This window comes from Bos indicus, chromosome 21 (genome assembly GCF_029378745.1).
Source record: "Bos indicus isolate NIAB-ARS_2022 breed Sahiwal x Tharparkar chromosome 21, NIAB-ARS_B.indTharparkar_mat_pri_1.0, whole genome shotgun sequence".
NCBI classification, from domain to species: domain Eukaryota; kingdom Metazoa; phylum Chordata; class Mammalia; order Artiodactyla; family Bovidae; genus Bos; species Bos indicus.
Window position 1 is genome coordinate 60201287 of NC_091780.1, and position 19611 is coordinate 60220897.

At 50.5% G+C, this 19611-nt stretch overlaps 1 protein-coding gene across 8 annotated transcripts in view; it reads right to left on the reverse strand.

Moving 5' to 3' along the window:
* Window positions 1-19611, reverse strand: part of CLMN (calmin) — a 122128-nt gene that overhangs the window by 98133 nt on the left and 4384 nt on the right. Inside the window, exon 1 of one of the 8 annotated variants that reach the window (XM_070775640.1) lies at window positions 5954-8316. The exons of the other annotated variants lie outside the window; for them this stretch is intronic. Coding sequence (XP_070631741.1) covers window positions 5954-5975 — 22 coding nt within the window. The 5' untranslated portion in view covers window positions 5976-8316. Of the gene's footprint in view, window positions 1-5953; window positions 8317-19611 lie in introns of those variants that run through there. 8 annotated transcript variants of the gene reach the window in all.

Below are 19611 nucleotides of genomic sequence, written 5' to 3' on the forward strand. Positions count from 1 at the left end.
GGGAAAACTGAGACCTCAAGAGTTTAGAGACTGGTTCAATGCCCCACAACAAAGACACAGCAAAACTGAGAGTTGTGGTAGAGACTATTGGTTGCTCCCCACCTCAAATATCCCTTCTCTCTTTCTTCCATAAAAATAGACTGCCTGTTCTTAAGTGGGCACCACAGACTATTTCCAAGCCTCCCTTGCACTGAATCATAACCATGTGACCACATGCTGGCCAATGAGATGAAAGCAGAAATGCCAAGAGGCAGTTTCTTGAAACTTCTACTAACAAAGAGCTAGAATCTACTCCTTGACCCTTCTTTATTGTCCCTTCCTCCATCCTGCTGCCTAAAACACTAATGCGATGGCTGGCGCTCTAGCAGCCATCTTGGACTGTGAGGTCAAAGCTACACAGGAAGATGGCAGTGGAATGGGCTAGAGGGAGCCTGGGTCACTAAGATATTTGTGGCAGATAGTTGCCTAACAGCTTTGGACTGCCCTCAAAGAAACAAATATCTGTTTCCAACACTGTTGTCTGGGTTTTTCAGTAACTTACAGCCAAGCCTAATCAAGACAGATCCAGAGTCACCCCCAGGTCTGTCTCTCTCTGAGGCACAGAAAGCAAAGGCAGGCCAGCTAATGTACTCCCAGGGAGGGCTCTGGGCTTGGTGCCTGTGGGGCCCAGAGTGGAAAGGTGCTGTCAGACTCCTACCTGTGTCCCTCCCTGCGGGTCTCACTTTACTAGATGTGAAAGAAGTCTGTAAAGTCTCGTTTACAAGGTAAATCTATGCCTGGGGCTCAGTGGGGTTCTGTGGCTTTTACAAGGAAGAGATTTCAAAGATCAGCCCAGAAAGTGCTTACTTACACCAGTGGTCACAGGACCATAAAAGACCACTCTTATGCCATCCTGAATAAATGAACACACCAGAATCAAGAAAAAAAAACAAAAAAGTGATACAGAAACTATCAGCTTATCAGTGGTTTTTCATTCTTTGTCTCTTCTGGAAGTCAGATTTATTGACGTACAATTTACATATAGTAAAATTTACCCTCTTGTGTACAATGTTGTAAGTTTCAATGAATAAAATCACGGAGCCGGCACATTCAAGACATAGCCTATTCTATCAGCCCACCCCCTCCACAAAGCTCCTCCGTGCCCCACAGTAGCCAATCTTCTTCCCCCGGTTCTTGGCCCCTGGTAAACACAGGGCCATTTAAAAATTCTGATTTGGAGATCCAGGGATGTCACACGTGCAGGAACTTTTTCATTCTCAGCATTGTTCGACTGTTCACCAACTGAGGCACTTTTGCATCATGTCCAGTTTTTGGCTCTTGGGATTAAAGCAGCTATAAATATTTCCATAGAGTTTCCCAAGTGGTATTAGTGGTAAAGAACCTGCCTGCCCGTGCAGGAGACGCAAGAGATGCGGGTTTGATCCCTGAGTCAGGAAGATCCCCTGGTGAAGGAAATGGCAACTCATTCCAGTATTCTTGCCTGGAGAATCCCATGGACAGAGGAGCCTGGCAGGCTAGTCATGGGGTCCCAAAGAGTCAGGCACAACTGAGCACACACATCACGCACACGTATTCCTCAAGGTGGGAAACTGCTGGTGAAACAGCAAAGAGTGTATGTTTCACTTTGTAAGAAACTACCAGGATTCCTCAGTCCAGTGGTTGAGAATCCACCTGCAATGCTGGGGACTTGGGTTCAATCCCTAGTCTGGGAACCAAGAGCCCACGTGCCTTGGAGCAACTAAGCCTGAGCATTGCAACTACTAAGCCCACGCCACAAGTAGAGTGTCTGCGCTGCAACGAGAGATCCTGTGTCCCACAACTAAGACCCAACGCATCTAAATAAATAAATAAAATATGAAACAACAACAAAAAATAAGAAACAACTGAACTTTGCCAAAGCAGCTGTGCCATTTTGCATTCCCACCAGCAGGGGAGGAGCAGTCCAGCTGCTCCATGGCCAGGCCAGCCCTTGGAGAGAGAGGACCATGGTCCAGGCACAGCAGTCTAAACAGTCCTTCCAACTGCAAGGTCAATTACCGCCCAGACTCAGCCCACCTGCCCACCCCTGCTGCACCTGCTTCCCAACTGGTTCCTGCCTGCAGCACCCCCTCTCCTCTCCCACTTCTCCCCAAGTTTTGTGCCCCAGTGAACCACAAAGCACCTCGGGGAGCCTCGTTCTCTCTTGTCATTAGGGACAGAAAGATCTATCTGCCTGGGGGGAGCTGATGGATTCAGCTTGTCGCATCCCAGGTCACCCTTCGCTGCCTGACAAGGGCTCCCCTTTTAGCCACCACAACCTTCTCTTGTGCCGTCTACCACTCTTGGAGACCAGCTGCACGAGAAGACAAGAGACTGTTCAAGGGGCCACAGAGACACCAGCCCAGGGACCTCAGGGAGGAAGGGGTCAGTCGTGCAAAAAGATGGTTAACCTTAGTGACAGGAATGTGACTCCCCCGTCAACGTGTCCGACTCTTTGCGACCCTATGGACTGTAGCCCGCCAGGCTCCTCTCACCATCAAGGTTAACAAAGAGCCGCACCATGTTTGACCCAGTCATCGTTTTTCAGGGGCCCTATTCTGAGAATGGGCTTCCCCGGTGGCTCAGAAGTAACAGATCCACCTGCAGTACAGGAGATGCAGAAGACCCGGGTTCGATCCCTGGGTCATGAAGATCCCCCAGAGGAGGGAATGGCAATCCACTCCAGTATTTTTGCCTGGAGAAGCCCATGGACAGAGGAGCCTGGGAGGCTACAATTCATAAGGTCGCAAAGAGTCGGACACAACTGAAGCAACTGAGCACGCGTCCTGAGAATACATCACCCAAAGCAGAGATGCCTGCAGAGCGCAAGATGCTCAAGAAGCCAACTCTGCTTGGAGCGCAGCCTCACGCCTCCCAGGACGGAGCTGGTTACAAGAAGCACAGCCTGTGCTCGATGGGACGGGGTGTGTCTATTCTCTGGGCACTGCTGAACCAGCCCACGGAGGCGGCTCAGACCAGACCCTCCCGCAAAGGGCTCGTGTCTGATGGAGGAGGGGATAAGTCACAGCAGAGTGACAATGAAGGGACAAAGCTGAGATATGGTGCCAAGGGCAGAGGGGGCCTCACCCAGCACGGGGCACCAGGGAGGCCACCCAGCAGCACGGAAGAAGGCGCTGGATCAGACACGACAGGGAGCAGAAAAAAGCAGGACTCAAACGGGTAACTGATACAAGTGAGGAAAACACAAACTCATATGAAAAAGACCAGAAGGGGTCACGCAAAACTAACGGCGGCCGGTGTGACAGGACAGTGGCCCCAAAATGTGATTCCTGACTTTGACAACCCTGTGAAACCAAAAACAGTCACTGCCATAGATGATAATACAGCAGATTCATGCCACTGGGTCGTGCCAAGTGCTTCGCATACATTGTCAGTAAATCAGGACTTGGTTTCCTCTAGGTACTTTGGGGAACAGAGCCCAGGAGGTCAGGGGGCTCATCCTGCAGCCCACGGCTTCGGTAGCATGTGAGGGCTCTGTTTCAGACAGCACAGTCCCCTCTCCTACACCTGCCCCCTCCTCACCACCATCTGTGCCCACCAGAACTGCCCCACCAGCACCCTAATGACCCATTTTAACTCTTTAACCCCGGAGCTTCTAGATCTGAGCCCATGAAGACCAAAGAGATGGACCAGTGTTGGGCTCCACGGCCTCCGGAGACAGAGTTCCGGGTGGGTGGTTGACCCATTTGTTCAGAGGACTCTTGAGTTTCCGGCAGCAGATGCAAAGTCAAGTCGAGACTCCAACCCACATCCTGGCCTCCAGGGCACAGGGTCGGGCAACACTCAACTCCCGATTCCTGGCCAGCAGTCCAGCAGGACGGGAGGCTCATTTGACTCTGCCGCATCCCATCACCAACAAATTTGCTAGAGAATGAACACCAGTGATGGCAGGGACGATGCCAAGCGCAACTGGACTCTGTTGCGAGGGTGACAAACGTCAGCTGCAGACTGGGAGTGGCGGTGGGTGTGTGCAGAGCTCCAATTAGGTGTGGGGCTTTACAGACTTTGTTTTATCAGAACAACCCTGTGAGGAGGACAAGATCCACCTCCACCTGATGGATGAGGCATTTGAGACTCAGAAAGGTGAAACAACCTGTCCAGGGCGGCAGATGCTACTGGAGCAGGTAAATTTCTTTCCCGCAATGGAGTCAGAAGTCAGGCAGGAGTCAAGGGTAAGAGCCCCCACTTGGAGAGTCAACCACAGAATAAGGAAGTCAAAGGGGGCTTGGGGCTCAAAGACCCCACACAGGAAGAAGAGCAATACAAGCCCCAGAGTCTGCACATTTAAGCATGAAAAGGCCCTCCAGAATCATAGTCTAACCCAGCCCTGCCAAGTCAAGATATAAGGCAAGCCACGTGTGTGAAGTTACAGTTTTTAGTAGCCATGTTGTAGAAAGTCCCATGAAACAGGCAAAATTCATTTTAATAATATACTTTTAACCTACTATATCCAAAGTATCCTTATCTCAACATGAAAACAATATTGTCAAACTACTCATGTTTCACATTTTTCCAAAAGTCTTCAAATTTTACACTCACACCACATCTCAATCGGACATGCACTTGTAGGCACAGGTGACTGGTGGCTACCATAACAGGTAGTGCAAATCTCACCCTTCAGTTTACACTGAGGATATTAAGGTCCACAGAGGCGGCTGAATGAGGCCAGAGCCACGTGCTTGTTAATTTCAGTGCCCGACACGATCTTGGGATGAGTATGGCTTAGATGAAAGAACACAGGTTTTAGAGCAAGAGATACTTGAAGCCAAATTCCAATCCAGCTGCTCTCCAGCTGTGTGACCATGAACCTCACCCTTGACCTCTCTGAGCCTCAATTTCCTACATGAAAAATGAGGTAATTCCCCTCCTCATACAGTGGCAATGAGAATTAAATATAAAATACCCAACAGATTTCTTGGCACACTGTAAGCATTCAATATGGGGACATAATGGTTATATAGGTGGTGAATACATTGCCTTCATCATCTACATTTTCATCATCCCCAACCCAGAAAAATGACGCTTGAAGGGAGCAGCCTTTCCTGTCTTAGCAGGGGCAGATCTGCCTGACCTAGGACAGTGCAGGAAAAGGAAATGAGAGAGATGGGCATGGGAAGAGAGGACATGCCCACAGGACACCAGAACCACAGTGCCTGCTGTGCCCAAGGCACCCCAACTCCAGGGACTAGAGCCAACTCAGGTTCTGCCAATGGCAGGGAGCCCCTCTTCAGAGCTGAGCCTATTTGTCAATTTCTTTTCTTTTCACTACACTGTGCAGCATGTAGGATCTTAGTTCGCTGACCAGGGCTCGAACCTGTGCCCCTACAGTGGAAACTCGAATTCTTAACCACTGGACCGCCAGGGAAGTCCCAGAGCTGAGCCTATTTGCATGAAAGCAAATCACAGACCTTTTGGCCCCTGTGATAATGGCACAGCACCCCAGTCTACTGCTTCGCTGAATGGAAAAAATCCAGGAGCTCTGCCTCAACTCCAAAGACATGCCCACCTTCGCCCAGCGCTCTGTGCATTAGGTGTTCCAGATCGAATACAGCCCCCAAGGCCACCTCCGGGCCCTCCAGTCGGTAGAGCTGTGTCCACGAGCCACACGTCTGCCCGCCTCAGCCTCTGGGTGAGATGTCTCCTCTGCCTGGAATGTCCCTCTCCCCTTCCATCTGGCTAATTCCCACTTATCCTTCTCACATCAACTTAAAATGTCACCTCGTCTGAAAGTCCTTCACAGCACCTGCCGCAGGCTTCCCTTGCTGGACGCTCTCGTAACTGTCCACTATCACAGTCATCATTATATCCTGGTGGGACCCTGGGGACCGACTCCCTGTTGTGGACCAGAGATGAGGGCCGTCTCTCCCTGGCATCTGAGAGAGCACCTGGCATCAAGCAGATACTCAACAAATACCTGTTGCAAGCTGTTGTGGCATGAAGTTCTCTCAGGAACCAGAAGAATTCTGGTTGGTTTGATTCGGCGAGAAGAGGCAGTATTTTGGAAAACAAACGAAAGTTGCAGCAGCTGCACCCGAGGCATTAAGCCATTTTCCGTGAATAGTCCAAAGGGTCGTGCGTTGTTGCATCACTTTGCTGGACACTTCCAAGAACTGGAGAGCACTCTGGTTATAATGGACACAATTCACAGAACAACTATTACATCAACTATTGATTTTCCAAGAGCCTCAAAGCTGGGGTGTCCTATCAAAGAGTCTTTTGAGTGAGGGGCACACGAAGTCACCATAGCTCCTCTGTGTCCGAGAGTGGAGATGGCTCTTTAGAAAAACACAACATTCCCCCTTTCATCTGCATACACGGTGCCCTGTTAGTTCTCAAATGGGTGGTAATACTCCCCCAAGTTCAGTTCAGTTCAGTCGCTTAGTCATATCCAACTCTTTGTGACCCCATGGACTGCAGCACACCAGGCTTCCCTGTCCATCACCAACTCCCGGAGCTTGCTTAAACTCATGTCCATTGAGTTGGTGATGCCATCCAACCATCTCATCCTCTGTCGTCCCCTTCTCTTCCTGCCTTCAATCTTTCCCAGCATAATGAGTTAGTTCTTCACATCAGTTGGCCAAAGTATGGGAGTTTCAGCTTCAGCATTAGTTCTTCCACAATGAATATTCAGGACTGATTTCCTTTAGGATTGACTGGTTTGATCTCCCTGCAGTCCAAGGGACTCTCAAGAGTATTCTCCAACACCACAATTCAAAAGCATCAATTCCCCCAAGTAGAAGGAGATTTTGATCATCACATGATTGGCATTTTGTGGGCACAACCAAGGATGCTAAATCTCCTGTAACATGTGGAACATCCCACCCAAGGAAGACCATCTGCTCCAAAACCCAACAGCATCCCCCCAATACCTACACATTGTGGAATTCTGGCCACAAGCCAGCCCAGACCATGTCTCCAGGTGACATGGCGGCAAGGGGAAAAATGAGTCCAAAAATCACTTCATTTTTCATGAGGATCCACTAACACCTTCTGGACCCTTTTCCCACCCAGGCTGGACCAGTCTCCTTCTGAACACTCTGGCACACTCCTACCTCTGCACCTTGGCTTGTACCAACCCTCTCCCTCACCACCTAACCATCTGCCGTGCCCACCCAACACATGGTCCTGCTATGTGGCACCTTGCTGGATGGCTTGGCCCCCTCATCCTGACAATCTCCAAGGGATTCCAGCCTTCAGCTAGACAACTCACTTAGTGCTTGTCAACTGCCCCATGGTCTCCACAATGTAATCACCCAGTACAGACACCAAATCTGACCTCAAAATACTAAGCGATGGATTCATTCATGGTTGTTCAGTTGAAGCCCTACCAAAACATCGACCACCATACCAACACAACTCCTCTTTTTCTTAAAATAAAGAAGGAAACATTTATTCAAAGGTCCTGGTTAGTGGCAGGCACTCAGCATTCACAACTTCTTTGAATCCTCCAAACAACCCTGGGAGGGCCTTCCTGCGATCAAAGTGACATTACAGGTGAAAGAGATCAAAAAGTGAAGGCTACAAAGTGAAGGAACTAAAATTCAAGTTCAGTCCTGGCTTCCAACACCTCATTCTGCCATGACCAGACAGGCTCTTCTTTCTCTGGTTTTGTTCATATTTATCAAATGTGCTTACTTGTTAAGGGTTGCAGGACAAAGAGGCATCATTTCAGGGGTCCTGGGGGGTCATGTACTGCTTTGGTCTTTACTGGACTCTCCAAAGAATGTTTCTCCTGTGCTCCTTCTCCAGCATAATCCAACTCGCTCACAAATCTAGACAATCAAGTCAAGTCAGCCTGGCAGTGTCTGATGGAGGCTCAGGCAGGATAATCTTTAATCATGCCATGAAGAATAGTTTAACTTTCAAAGCCTGGCCCCAGCCAATTCTCCCCCAGGTGGCCTGTGGCTTTGGGCTTGGGAAGGTTTTATAAAAGCAGGCAGGGTTCCAACATCAAACAATGTAGAAACCAAACAACCTGTTCCTTCAGCAGTTTGGTTTTTCTCTTCCAAGGAACCAAGGCAACTCGTGGGCAGCAGAGGCAGCTGCTTTAAAACAAAAACAGCAAAACAAGCACATAAAGGTTAGCACAGGGAGTCCAATTAAAACCCCACCTGCCAAGGTGAGAGGAGTTTTCAGCCCACTGATCAGGGTGCTGATGCCTGGGGGAACCTCGGTGGCAAGTTCAAGGGAGAAAGTCCTTTCGCCTGAACAGATGCAGCCCATGCAGACCCCTGACTCCCTTGGATCCCCAGCCCCAGGTATCCATTGTGTGTGGCTGGGAAAACAGCCATCAGGCGACTGTTTCACACCGCCTGCCCCCCCCCCCGCCCCCCCCCCCGCCCCCCGCCCGCTTACCACCCACACCGTGACTTCCCTGAGGTCACCTGTTAATGAGTATTCAGCAATGGGCTCTTGGAAAACAGTCAAAAGGGAAGACAACATCACCAAGCAAGCATCTTCATGCTTGGAATCTTCAAGGCTAAGGTGAATGCAGCACCTGCCTGCCAATTTCCTCTGAGGCTGTCCTGAGACTCTTGGAAAAGTGAGGGAGTGCCTTCTTGGAAAAAGAGGACAGACAGAACATGGACTCTGATTCATGTTCATCTGGAAATGCTATAAAACCTAGAGTACAGGGATCTTGCCTGGTGGATGTATTGCATACAGAGAACAGAAATCCTCCAGGACGGAAAGGACAGAAAGGGACACAGTGACAAATTCTGCGGAGCAGGGAAAAGACCAACCTCTGATACCTGATTTACCAAATTCAAGAAATAACAGATAACTAGTGAGAACCTACTGTACAGCACGGGGAGCTCTACTAAGGGCTCGGCGATGACCTAAATGGGAAGCAAATCAAAAAGAGGATGTGTTTGTACAGCTGACGTGCTCTGCTGCACAGCAGAAGCTAACACAACATTGTAAAGCAACTGGACTCCGATAAAAAATTTTTACAAACTCAAATGGCAGTAAGAAGGGACAAAAACCAATTCCATGTACAAGATGGACATCTCAAAGGCTCAGAAAAGAGTACTGACAGGTACCTCTGGAAACAGGCTGGGGTTAAAGCATGCAAAAAGAGGATGAAAGGAAAGAACCAGGTGTGTCCTGGTATCTCCTGCCCACATCTAGCTGGGTGACTGTCCCTCCTCCACCAGGCATAAGACTGGAAGTTTATTCTCTAAAAAGAGAAAGAGAGGCCTCAATGCAAGTTGTACTCAAAACAGGCAGATTAAATGATTTTACACTTATTGGATGCAGAGGACCACCCTGTCCTAAGCCTTCTTCCTCCTTTCAGCTCCCAGACCTCCAGCCCTTACCCCCAGCAGTCTGATCTTGACCCTCCAGACAGGAGACTGCAAGACCCTTCCATGAGGAGTCTGCTCAGACAGAAGGAAAGACTTAAGCATAGTGGCATTGGGTTCCCCACGAAACAACCCACAGGGCACCCATCAGAGGAGTTCTGGTCAGGGAGCCCTGCCCCCTGTGCTCAGAGGACACTTTTTAGTCCCCAATTCTTAAATTGGAGAAGCCAACCAAGGACTGTGAATGAGTCAGCTAAAGAAAGAACTTTCTAACGTGAAAGCTCCAGATCAAACAAACACAGTAAACAGAGGGAGAGGCAGAAAGAACACACACATGTCAGCCCATCCAGTGTGCCTGGGCAGCTCTCAACCCTTCACCTCTGGTCGTTCTTGCGATCACCATAGCTCTTGAGACAGATACCACGCTGATTATTCTCATTTTACAGATGAGGCATTTGAAGAATGACGAGGTTAAACAACTTGCCCGAAGTCACAAAGCAAAGAAGAGGCAGAGGTGGGATTTAAACCAGGCCATGTGGCCCTATGCTCTCAACCACTGCCTTTCAAAGCATCACCCCAGCTACCACGGTCCATTGTTACAATTCTCAGTGGGAAAGAGAAGGTGCTGAACTCCTCTTAAGAATAAGAAAGAACTCTAGCAAATTAAAAATGTGATAGATTAAAATGTGGAGCATTAAATTGATGCAGTCTCCCAGAAAGGAGAGCAAAAAGCAAAAGGGATGGAAAACAGAAAACGATAAGAAAATTGGAAGATTTGTCCAAGAGGACCAATACCCAAATAAAAGAAGTTCCAGCAGGTTAGAGAAAACCAAGGAGCAGAAACCATGATAGAATTCCAAAAAATGTCCTAGAACTGAAAGACAATTCCAGATGGAAGGATCTCATAGGAGCTCAGCATGACAGATGAAAAGAGGCCAGCACCAGGGCAAGTGACCTGGAAGTCTCGGGAAACTGCGGACTAAAAGAGGATTCTATCAACTTTCAGGGAGAACAAAAACAGGCCACACCACAAATCAAAAAACTGCAACCCTGGAAGCCAGAAGACAGTGGGGCAAGGTTTTCAATAATCGGAAGGAAAATTATTTCCAACCTTGAATTTGATGCCCAGCTAATCTAGCAAATCAAGAATTAGAGGAGAAGAAACCCAATTTTCCCACATGCAAATTCTCAGAAAATTCACCCCTCTGATCACTCTTTCTCAGGAAGGATGTGCTCCTATATTCAAGGGACAAAGCCATAGAGGCAGGCAGGAAATGGTAGATCTGACCCAGGACAGAAGGGAGCCACAGGTGATCGTGACAGAGGCCTCCGGTGACAGCCAGGTCCCAGGTGTGGGGAAATGAGCCCAGACTGGGGACAGGTCAGAGGATCCTGCAGTGCTGAAGAAGAGGAAACAGAGAATTTACCTGCTGCATCCAAATGACGTGAGGGACTGTCGAGAACACTAACCCGGTGTGAGGATAATTTAAACACATACGCCAACAACACCAGGCAACTCCAGGAAATCAGAAAGCAGAGCAGGAGCGGTGACTGTAGTTTACTCACGACAAAGCTCTGAACTGCACCAGCCTAGTAGGATCACTGTTAGCTTCAATTACCCATCTTACCAAAATTACGATGCCAATATATCAGGAAGTGAGGAGGACAGGAAAGATCTGTGGTTAAAGGAGGTAAAAAGGAGACTTACCTCCTTCCTTTCCATAATACGAAATCAGAGCCTAGAACCAAAATATCAAGATGAAGGAATACATGCATGTTATTTACATATATGGAGAAAAGAGCAAAACCATCAGCTGGGAGAATTTGTGAGTGACTGCCTCTAGGAAAAGCGACAAGGGGACGTCACCTGTTTTGCATATAAACCTTGGAGAACACTACAGTCTCAGATGCCTTGCAAAGGGAAAGGGATTAACAGACATGGATGAAGATGGGTGACATCACTGAATGTTCTCACAGCTAAGAGAAGTTGGGATTATCCCCCTTTCACCAAAAAGATATTGTTAGGCCCAGACATCACAGCTAGGCAATTTTAAAAGGTGGCTGAAGCCTAAACCTTAGTTTTGCCAGATCCCAGAATCTATACTTTCCTTCTGAGTCTTCATTTATATATTCAACTAATATGAATTGAGCATACACTGAGCCTGGGACAGAAGGTGAGGCCCTGGGACAGAGTAGTGGATGAGCCAGGTCCCAGTGCCTGAACCACTGAGCCTTCTGGTCTACCAGGGCAAACCAACAGTCAACAAGCCACAACTAATAACAAATCCAAGCCCAGCAGTGCCCACCCTGGGTGGTCACAGTTTATCAAGGGTAACGCTCATCTGGTTCCTGGCCTTCTCCTCTGCCAGCCCACCATTGGTCCCACAGCATCATGGCACCTTGTCCTCCCCAACCCCCCTGCACAGGTGAGTCATCACATGCCACACCCTTGCGCTTGCCCACAACACTTCAGGAACTCAACAGGCCATCACCCAGGCCTGCCAGCCCCCTGCCACCCAGGTCCAAGGCCTTCGGCTTTGATTTGGAAGGTATCACGTTTTGTTTTGTTTTAGATTAGAGTCAAGCTCAAAGGCCAGACCAGTTCTCCAAGGGAGAGCTACACACACACAGTCCCTTGTGTACATCGAGGGAAAGTGCATAACCTTGCACAGACTGGCCTCAGCAGGCACTGATAAGTATGCAGGGCCAGTGTAAGGCTCAGACACCAGAGTGGGGAGGGTTAGTCACTCAGTCGTGTCCACTTCTTTGTGACCCCATGGACTGCAACACACCAGGCTTCCCTGTCCTTTACTATCTCCCAGAGTTGGCTCAAATTCATGTCACTAGCTGCAGGATGGGGCAAAGTAGCCAAACTTCGCTGGGCCTCAGTGTCCACATCTGTAGAGTGGGGAAACACCACCGACCTCAGAGGGTTCCCACGGTGCTTTATAATCTGCCGTGGCCACAATACAGCACAGGCTGAGGCTGACAGGTTGGTTTCCCATGGCTGCCTCTAGCCGCTTCAGCCATAATTCAGGGTTATAGGGATTTCATCTTGTCAACCTCTGAAAGGAGATCCTTGTCCCAGCTCTTCTCAGAGCTGCCCCTGGGAATCACTAGTCAGGAACCATCAGTTGGGAATTCAGACTTGACTTTGTCACAGTGTAAGGAGCCTGGTATGTACGTGACTTACAAAACAGCTGAGTCACTGAGCCCACTCTGATAAGAAGCAGAACCCAAGGCTGGCTGACAGCTGGCCAAACAGCCTTTAGCCTGGCCCAGTTTTCTTCCTGGGTTCCAAATCAACTGCCCTCTCCACAGCCAGCCTTGGGCCAGGGCTCACCAAGTCTTCCGCCTTCCCCCAAATCCAAGTCCCATCAGTCTCCCCTATTAACATCCCCTCCCCTCAACTTACTGCATCTGCCCAGACTTGGTTCTGTTTCTTGGTTCTACCACTTACTAGCTCAGTAGAGCTTGGCATTCATGATGTTCTTGCTCAGCCTTAGTTTGGGGATGATAGCTAATAATGCCCACCACATGGATTATTTGGAAGATGAGGTTCAGGGTCCAGAAAGGGGTCGACCCTCCATCCCTACACTCCCCATAATCACATCAAAGCCCCATGTATCCCTGACTTGACTGATTTTTATACAGCCTGTACTCTACAGTATACATTTTTACAACATCGATGCCCAAAATCATCCTTAGTCACTCAAGCCGGGTCTCAGCTAGATCAGCCTGACAAGGACGGGAACAGGCTACAGCACAGGAGAGCCTTTGAGCTACCCTGTCATCTTCACTGTCCCGCATGTTTGGGGAATTCCTGGAACATCCAATTGCAATTCCTCCTTGTTTTATAAACATAAGCAGGAATAGAAAAAAATAAAAGTGTCATTATCAGTGAGCACTACTGGTTCCATAAACTTAACCATGGAGCCGATGGAACCAGAGCAAAGAACATTATGGGGTGACCTTCAAGTAAGCAGAGAGGGGATGTTCAGGGACATAAATGAGATAACAGAAATACAGCATGATGTCATTCGACCATGCTTAAACAGTGAAGAGTGATTAGGGCTTTCCTTCCCTTCTCTGGGAATTTAGGTTCCTCATAATTGTATGTTTATGTTTGAACTTTTAACGCTCGATGTAACGTTGCCAAAAATCACGAACTGCATATAAGCCAATCCTCTAATGATGCTCTCAGGTTTTCTAAATACACTTTGATATTTCCCATTAAATAAAGAGTGTTTATCCAGAATATCCGAGACTTGACTCACTCGGGGTTATCAGCATTTCCGGAGTTCGTGTATCTCAACTCTAAAGGAACACAAGGATTAGAACGGAGACGGTATGGCTGTCCAAGCATGTTGAATCGCAGGGTCCACATAACAGGGGGGTACCTAGAGGCTGCTGTGACGTCACCCTCTTTCTGCCTCACCACGAACGTCGCCAGGGCCACCCCGGAGCAGCGTCCCCCGGTCATTCACAGCCCTGCGTGTATCTCAGATCACACCACTACTGCACGTGGACCTCTGAGCAAAGAGTCTCTGTAGGCCTAGGCAAGCCCCCCTCGCCTGTCCCCTCAAGTCCTGCTCTGCTGCCCTTGGCCAGGCAGCCCACCCACCAGATTCCACAGCCAAGTGGAGCCAGCCTTGTGACTAGAGCCCAGGCCTCTGCACTCCTGACTCAGGCTCAGCACCACCACCCTAGGTGTCTATCACACGCCCCTAGAAACGAAAGGGTATTCCAGGTGTGCACATGTTCCCCAGGAGCGTCTCTTCCAGGAAAAAGGAGAAGGCTTGAAAAGCCACCTGTAATTCATTCATGTGTCAGTTTCCTGTTGCTGCTGTGACCAAACCACACACACAGAGGATTAAAACAACACAATTGTATTATCTGAAAGTTCCGGAGTCAGGGGTCCGCAACGGGTGTGACAGACCAACATCAAAGTTGTCAGCAGGACTGTGTTCCTCCTGGAGACCCTAAAGGAGAATCCTTTTCCTTCTCGCTCCAGCTCCAAGAGGCTGTCTGCACTCCATGGCTCACGGCTCCTTCCAGCAATGGCATCACTATGGCCTCTGCTTCCATCCACACATCTCCTCTCCAACCCTCCTGCTTCCCTCTTACAAGGATGCTTGTGATCAGGGGGACCACCCAGGTAACCCGTGATCACCCCAAGATCCTGTACTTAATCGTATCTTCAAAGTCCCTTTTACCAGAACACAGTCCCTGGTTCTGGCGACATGTTTGGGGGCCATTATTCAGCCAATAGCAGCGCGGCAAACAGTTCTATAGTTGAGAGCTGGCGGGACAAAGATGCATGAGCTCCTCTGGGGACCTACTCAGGGCTGGGTGGCCGGGAGTCCAGGGGAGGTGGCTGTGAATTCCTCCCTAGGCGGGCGCAGGCAGGGTACTGCCCTAGATATAGCCACGGTCATTCTCTGCAGAAGGAGACATGCAAACAAAGGTACAGGGATGAGAAAGGAGTGACTTGTGGGAGAAACAGGACCCAGCTATTCTGGATGCAGCTGGTTGATTCCAGCAAACACAGAAGTGAGGGTGCCCAGAGGACACGGCAGGGTTTCTGCCCAAGGGCAAAAAGTTTTGGTAGAGGACTGACTTGGCGAGAGAGAGACAGAGAGAGCCAGACCTCCGGATCACAGGGCTGAAGTGGGACCAGAGAAGCTAGAAGCAAGAAAACAGTGGTCCTGGCAACTGACTAGGAAGATGTTTGCAAAAGCAGGCAAGAGAGGCAAAGAAAGGGGTAGACAAAGATGCTTGAGGGTCAGGACTGACGGCTGTGGGAGGTGAGAGAGGGCCCCATGTGAGAGCCCAGTCATTTCACCACCAAACTCTCAGGTCACCTCCACGCCCCCTCCCCACCCCCTGCCCCAGTTCCCAGCAAGGAGGCCACAGAACGCTGCTTTTTAAGTATGTCATACCATAGAAGATTAAAAATAGTTTAAAAGAGATATAAAAAGGGATACAAATACTGCAAAGGCTCCTGCCTGCATGGAGTGCACCCCCCTAGGAGGGGTAAGCGGGGTGGGGCATGACATCGAGCCCTAATGCCTTCCAGTTAGACACCCACAGGTTCTGCAGGAGTAGAAGGTCCCATTGGTTGACACCAGAACGATTCCAAGGCTCCTACAAAATTCCCTAAATCCTCCCTGGCTTTTCCTGGTCCTCAGAGCTCTGGACTATAACCTCCAAGCAGCAGTGGATCCTGGTGCTCAGGAAGGGCAAGGGGAATGCAGCTGAACGGGCCACCTCTGGGGTCCACCCCCTACACTGCACCCCAGCCCGACCCTGCCTGCAACCCCACCAGAGAGTCCTCTCCCGCCCCCACCACACTCCCCTACCCCGTGGTCCCACACTGTCCGCCTCTGGGATCACAGATATCTTCAGGCCCACATCCTTAAGGCTGGATCAGGCCTCCCCTGGCCCCTTACTCCTGGTAGCACCCACCTTAGCATCCTCAGTCCTAAAGTGCTCATCTTAGCCTCAAGATGCCCTTGTCCACGGTGCCCTGAGTATCCATCCATCCCTCCATCCCAGCTCCCACATTCCAGGGCGGACTCAACAACGATTATTTGAACAAACGGCTAGGCTTCCAGGGGGAAGTCCATTTCTAAAGCGGGCACAGAACCCACCCCAGGCACGTGTCAACCTTCTGCAAATAAGGCTGGGCAGCGTACATGCAACAACCCTTCACAAGCATCTCTGACTTGTCAGGAGACCTGGGTCTGGGTTGAGAAAACAAAAGGACCCTACCACCCAACAGGAAGGTCTCTGGATTCCCACACTCCGAAGGGGCCAGAGAGTAACCATTTTGGGTTTTGTGGGTCTCTGCTGTCACAGCTTCTCAGTTGTCACTGTGATACACTTGAATGGGCAGAGCTGTATTCCAATAAAACTTGATTCCCCCCAAACAGGCAGCAGGCTGGATTCAGCCTTCAGATCATAGTTCACTAATCCCTGCCCTGATATGAAAAAAAAAAAAAAAAAAAATTAATGAAAGAAAAGCAGACAGACTACTCAGGGAAAAACTGTGAAAGATTCTTTAAAACCACCCTTTGTGATTTTTGATGCTGCCTCTAATTCCTTCTCTGACTGAGACAATCCACCACTGTTTAAAAAAATAAGAGGTGCGGGGACGGGGTGGGGGGAGTAAAAAAAGGTTTCTAATGGTTCAACCACTAAAAAGACAATTACTTTCTTCTTCTCTCTTCCCCTCTGAGGCAGGGCAGGCGTGACCTCTGGCTGGTCAGACAGGACTCTGCCCACTGTCTCAGCTGTTTCGGTCAAAAATTAAATGTCAGAATGTTCCCCGGCTCCGGGAGGGCAGTTAATGTAACCTGGGCCTCTTGGGCAAAGGGCTGGCTCCCCAGAGCGATGGATCTGCTCAGAAGCCTCCCCTCAACCCCGGGACTGCTCTGATGGAATCAAGGCCAATCACTAACAAGGGATTCTGCGAGAAAGCTCTTCCAGGGTCTCCATCTGGATGGAGGGCTTCTGTCTCACTGAGGACCAACCCTTTCGGTGATGGGCTTCTGTTCCACATGGTCTGGAACATTCCTCAGTACAAATGCCCATGTGAAGGGCAGGGACCACGCATGAGCTGGTCCCTGAACCTCCCCCAGGTCAACCCTCAATTCTGCCCAGCTAGTTCAGAGTACGTGTCCCAGACCTTTCCTGGATCACCCTAAGAACCACGATTAAGCAGCCCAAGAATAAACCAAGAAGGCGCCTTATTTATCCACGTGCTCTTTTCTAACAGAGCTCATGACCTGCAACCTCTTCTACACGGGACCCTTAATGGGAGTAAGTCTCCCGCTCCTGACAGTGAGAAGAATTCAGGAGCTCAGCCAGCTGTGCTCAGCGGTGCCAAGAGCTTCAGGATGGCCGCCCACCCATGTGTACCAGGGGCTGGAACCAGGATGGCTTTACGTGGGGATGCTCTGTCCAGGGAGCTTCCCTGGTGGCTCAGCAGTAAAGAACCCGACTGCAATGCAGGAGACACAGGAGACTTGGGTGCAATTTCTGGGTGAGGAAGATCCCCTGGAGGAGGGCATGGCAACCCACTCCAGTATTCCTGCCTGGAGAATCCCATGGACAGAGGAACCTAGCAGGCTATAGTCCATAGGGTCGCACAGAGTCAGACATGACTGAAGCAACTTGGCACGCACACCCGCTCTGTCCAGGGCCCGCCCCTCCCTGCACCACCTTCAGGGTCCCATGTGAGCCCGACAGTCCTACCCTCTCCTTCGTCGGATGAGGAGACTAAGGCATAGGGATGGGGAAGAGATTTCCCAGGATCCCATAGCAAGTGAGCGGGCAAAGCCAGGACCCAGACCCGGGCCTGCAGCCGCCCTGTCCTGGCTGCGGCTTCCCCAGCTGCACACCTGCTCCACCTGGAAAGGCTGTTCGAGAAGAATCCGCACCCGGAGGGAGGCAGGCAGCCGGGGCTGGAACACAGCCTTTCGTGGGCAAAATCCAGAGTTAACTCAAAGCCGGTGGCATGACTCCAGCTGGGGGGCCGAAAGCCATGTTCTACATACTGACTCATCCTTTAGAACCAAGCACACAGCCCCGGGGGCAGAGCCTTAATGGGCAGCAAGTTTCTGGAGGATGCGAAGCGTCTGAATTTGATTTACTTGGTGGTTTTTTTTGTAGACAAACGCCAGCACGCTTGCTGCGCCTTCTGAGAGCTGAGGAAGGCAGAAGCAGGAGAGATGCCCTGTCGGTTCTTTGGCTTCTCTGGGTGCTACCAGCTTTGACCATGGCGTAATTTCCTGATCCCATGGCTGTCTGCGCAAGAGGTCTTTGTTGTTGAGTCGCTCAGTCTTGTCCGACTCTCTGCTACCCCACGGACTGCAGCACACCAGGCTTTTCTGTCCCTCACTATCTCCCAGAGCTGGCTCAAACTCATGTCCATGGAATCGATGATGCCATCCAACCATCTCGTTCTCTGTCGTCCCCTTCTCCTCCTGCCCTCGGGAGGGTGCCAGGTGCGAGGAGCAGGAGGGGAGGCTGATGTGGCATCCTGAACCAGACCCCACAGGGCCTCCTCCACTAGGGAAGGGACTTGGACTTGACCTTGTAAACCAGCGCAGCCTGACCTTTTCCACACCCCAGCACTCATGAATAAGGATGCTTATCCTAGGGTGGACGGGAGCTGCCCTGCGCCCTCAGGTTGGCCATGGAGACCCGCTGAAAGCATTAGCAGGGACGTGTGTTGGTGGCCGGGTGGTGGGTGACTTGAAGGAGGTCACTATGGAGTCTGGGCTGGCGTGAGGAGGGCCTGGGCATGGGCCAACGGGAGGAGAGGAGGAAGCAGGTATAAAGGCCAGGGCCGATCTTCCTGAGCACACAGGCACAGTCCTGCCCCTGAGCGTGCCTTCAGGCAATCCTGGGCCACTTTCCTGCCTTCCATGTTGCGTAACACAATAGAATTCGTGCAGTCAAGTTACTGCTATGCCCTCAAGGTCTGGGTTCTCAGGTGGCACTAGTGGTAAAGAACTCACTTGCCAATGCAGGAGACTTAAGAGACATGGGTTCAATCTCTGGGTCGGATTGCCTGGAGGAGGGCCTGGCAACCCACTGCAGTACTCTTGCCTGGAGAACCCCATGGACAGAGGAGCCTGGCGGGCTACAGTCCATGGGGTCGCAGAGAGTCGGACACAACTGAAGTGACTTAGGACACACACTCAAGGTCTGGTTTCAGTGCCGACTCCCCCCAGAGGCCCTCCTGGCTCCCCACCCTGAGGCTACCAGCTCCTTCACCCAGGCGGCCTTTGCCCAAGATTTACAGAGCCACTGAGACGGGAAATGTGGCTTAGTCTGACCTGCATTCAAATCTCAGCCCCACTTACGAGCCCATGACCTTGGGGGCAAGTCATTCAAGCTCTCCACTTCCCAAACAGCCTCCAAGGCTTGTGCAAAGAGTTCTAAAGAGCGGTTTGTGCCTTGCCTGGCACGCAGGCTGCTCAAAGTTGAGTGAACTGTCACCACCTCTGTTTGGCAGTCAATTCCAAGTGTCCCGAGACACAGTTTGTTTTGCTAACCCTGGGTGATGCTGCTCTCCGATAAATCCTGGCTGAAAGAGACACTGAAACAAGGCAGGGATGCTGCTTAGGGAACCCCAGTTAGCAGGCCCAGTTGGCAGTGCTGGACCCCCCTAACTAGCAGGCTCCCCTAGAAATGCAGTGAGGAAGGCTTACGTACGCCCGCTGCTGCGCTGAGTACATGCGCGGCCGTGCCCCACTCT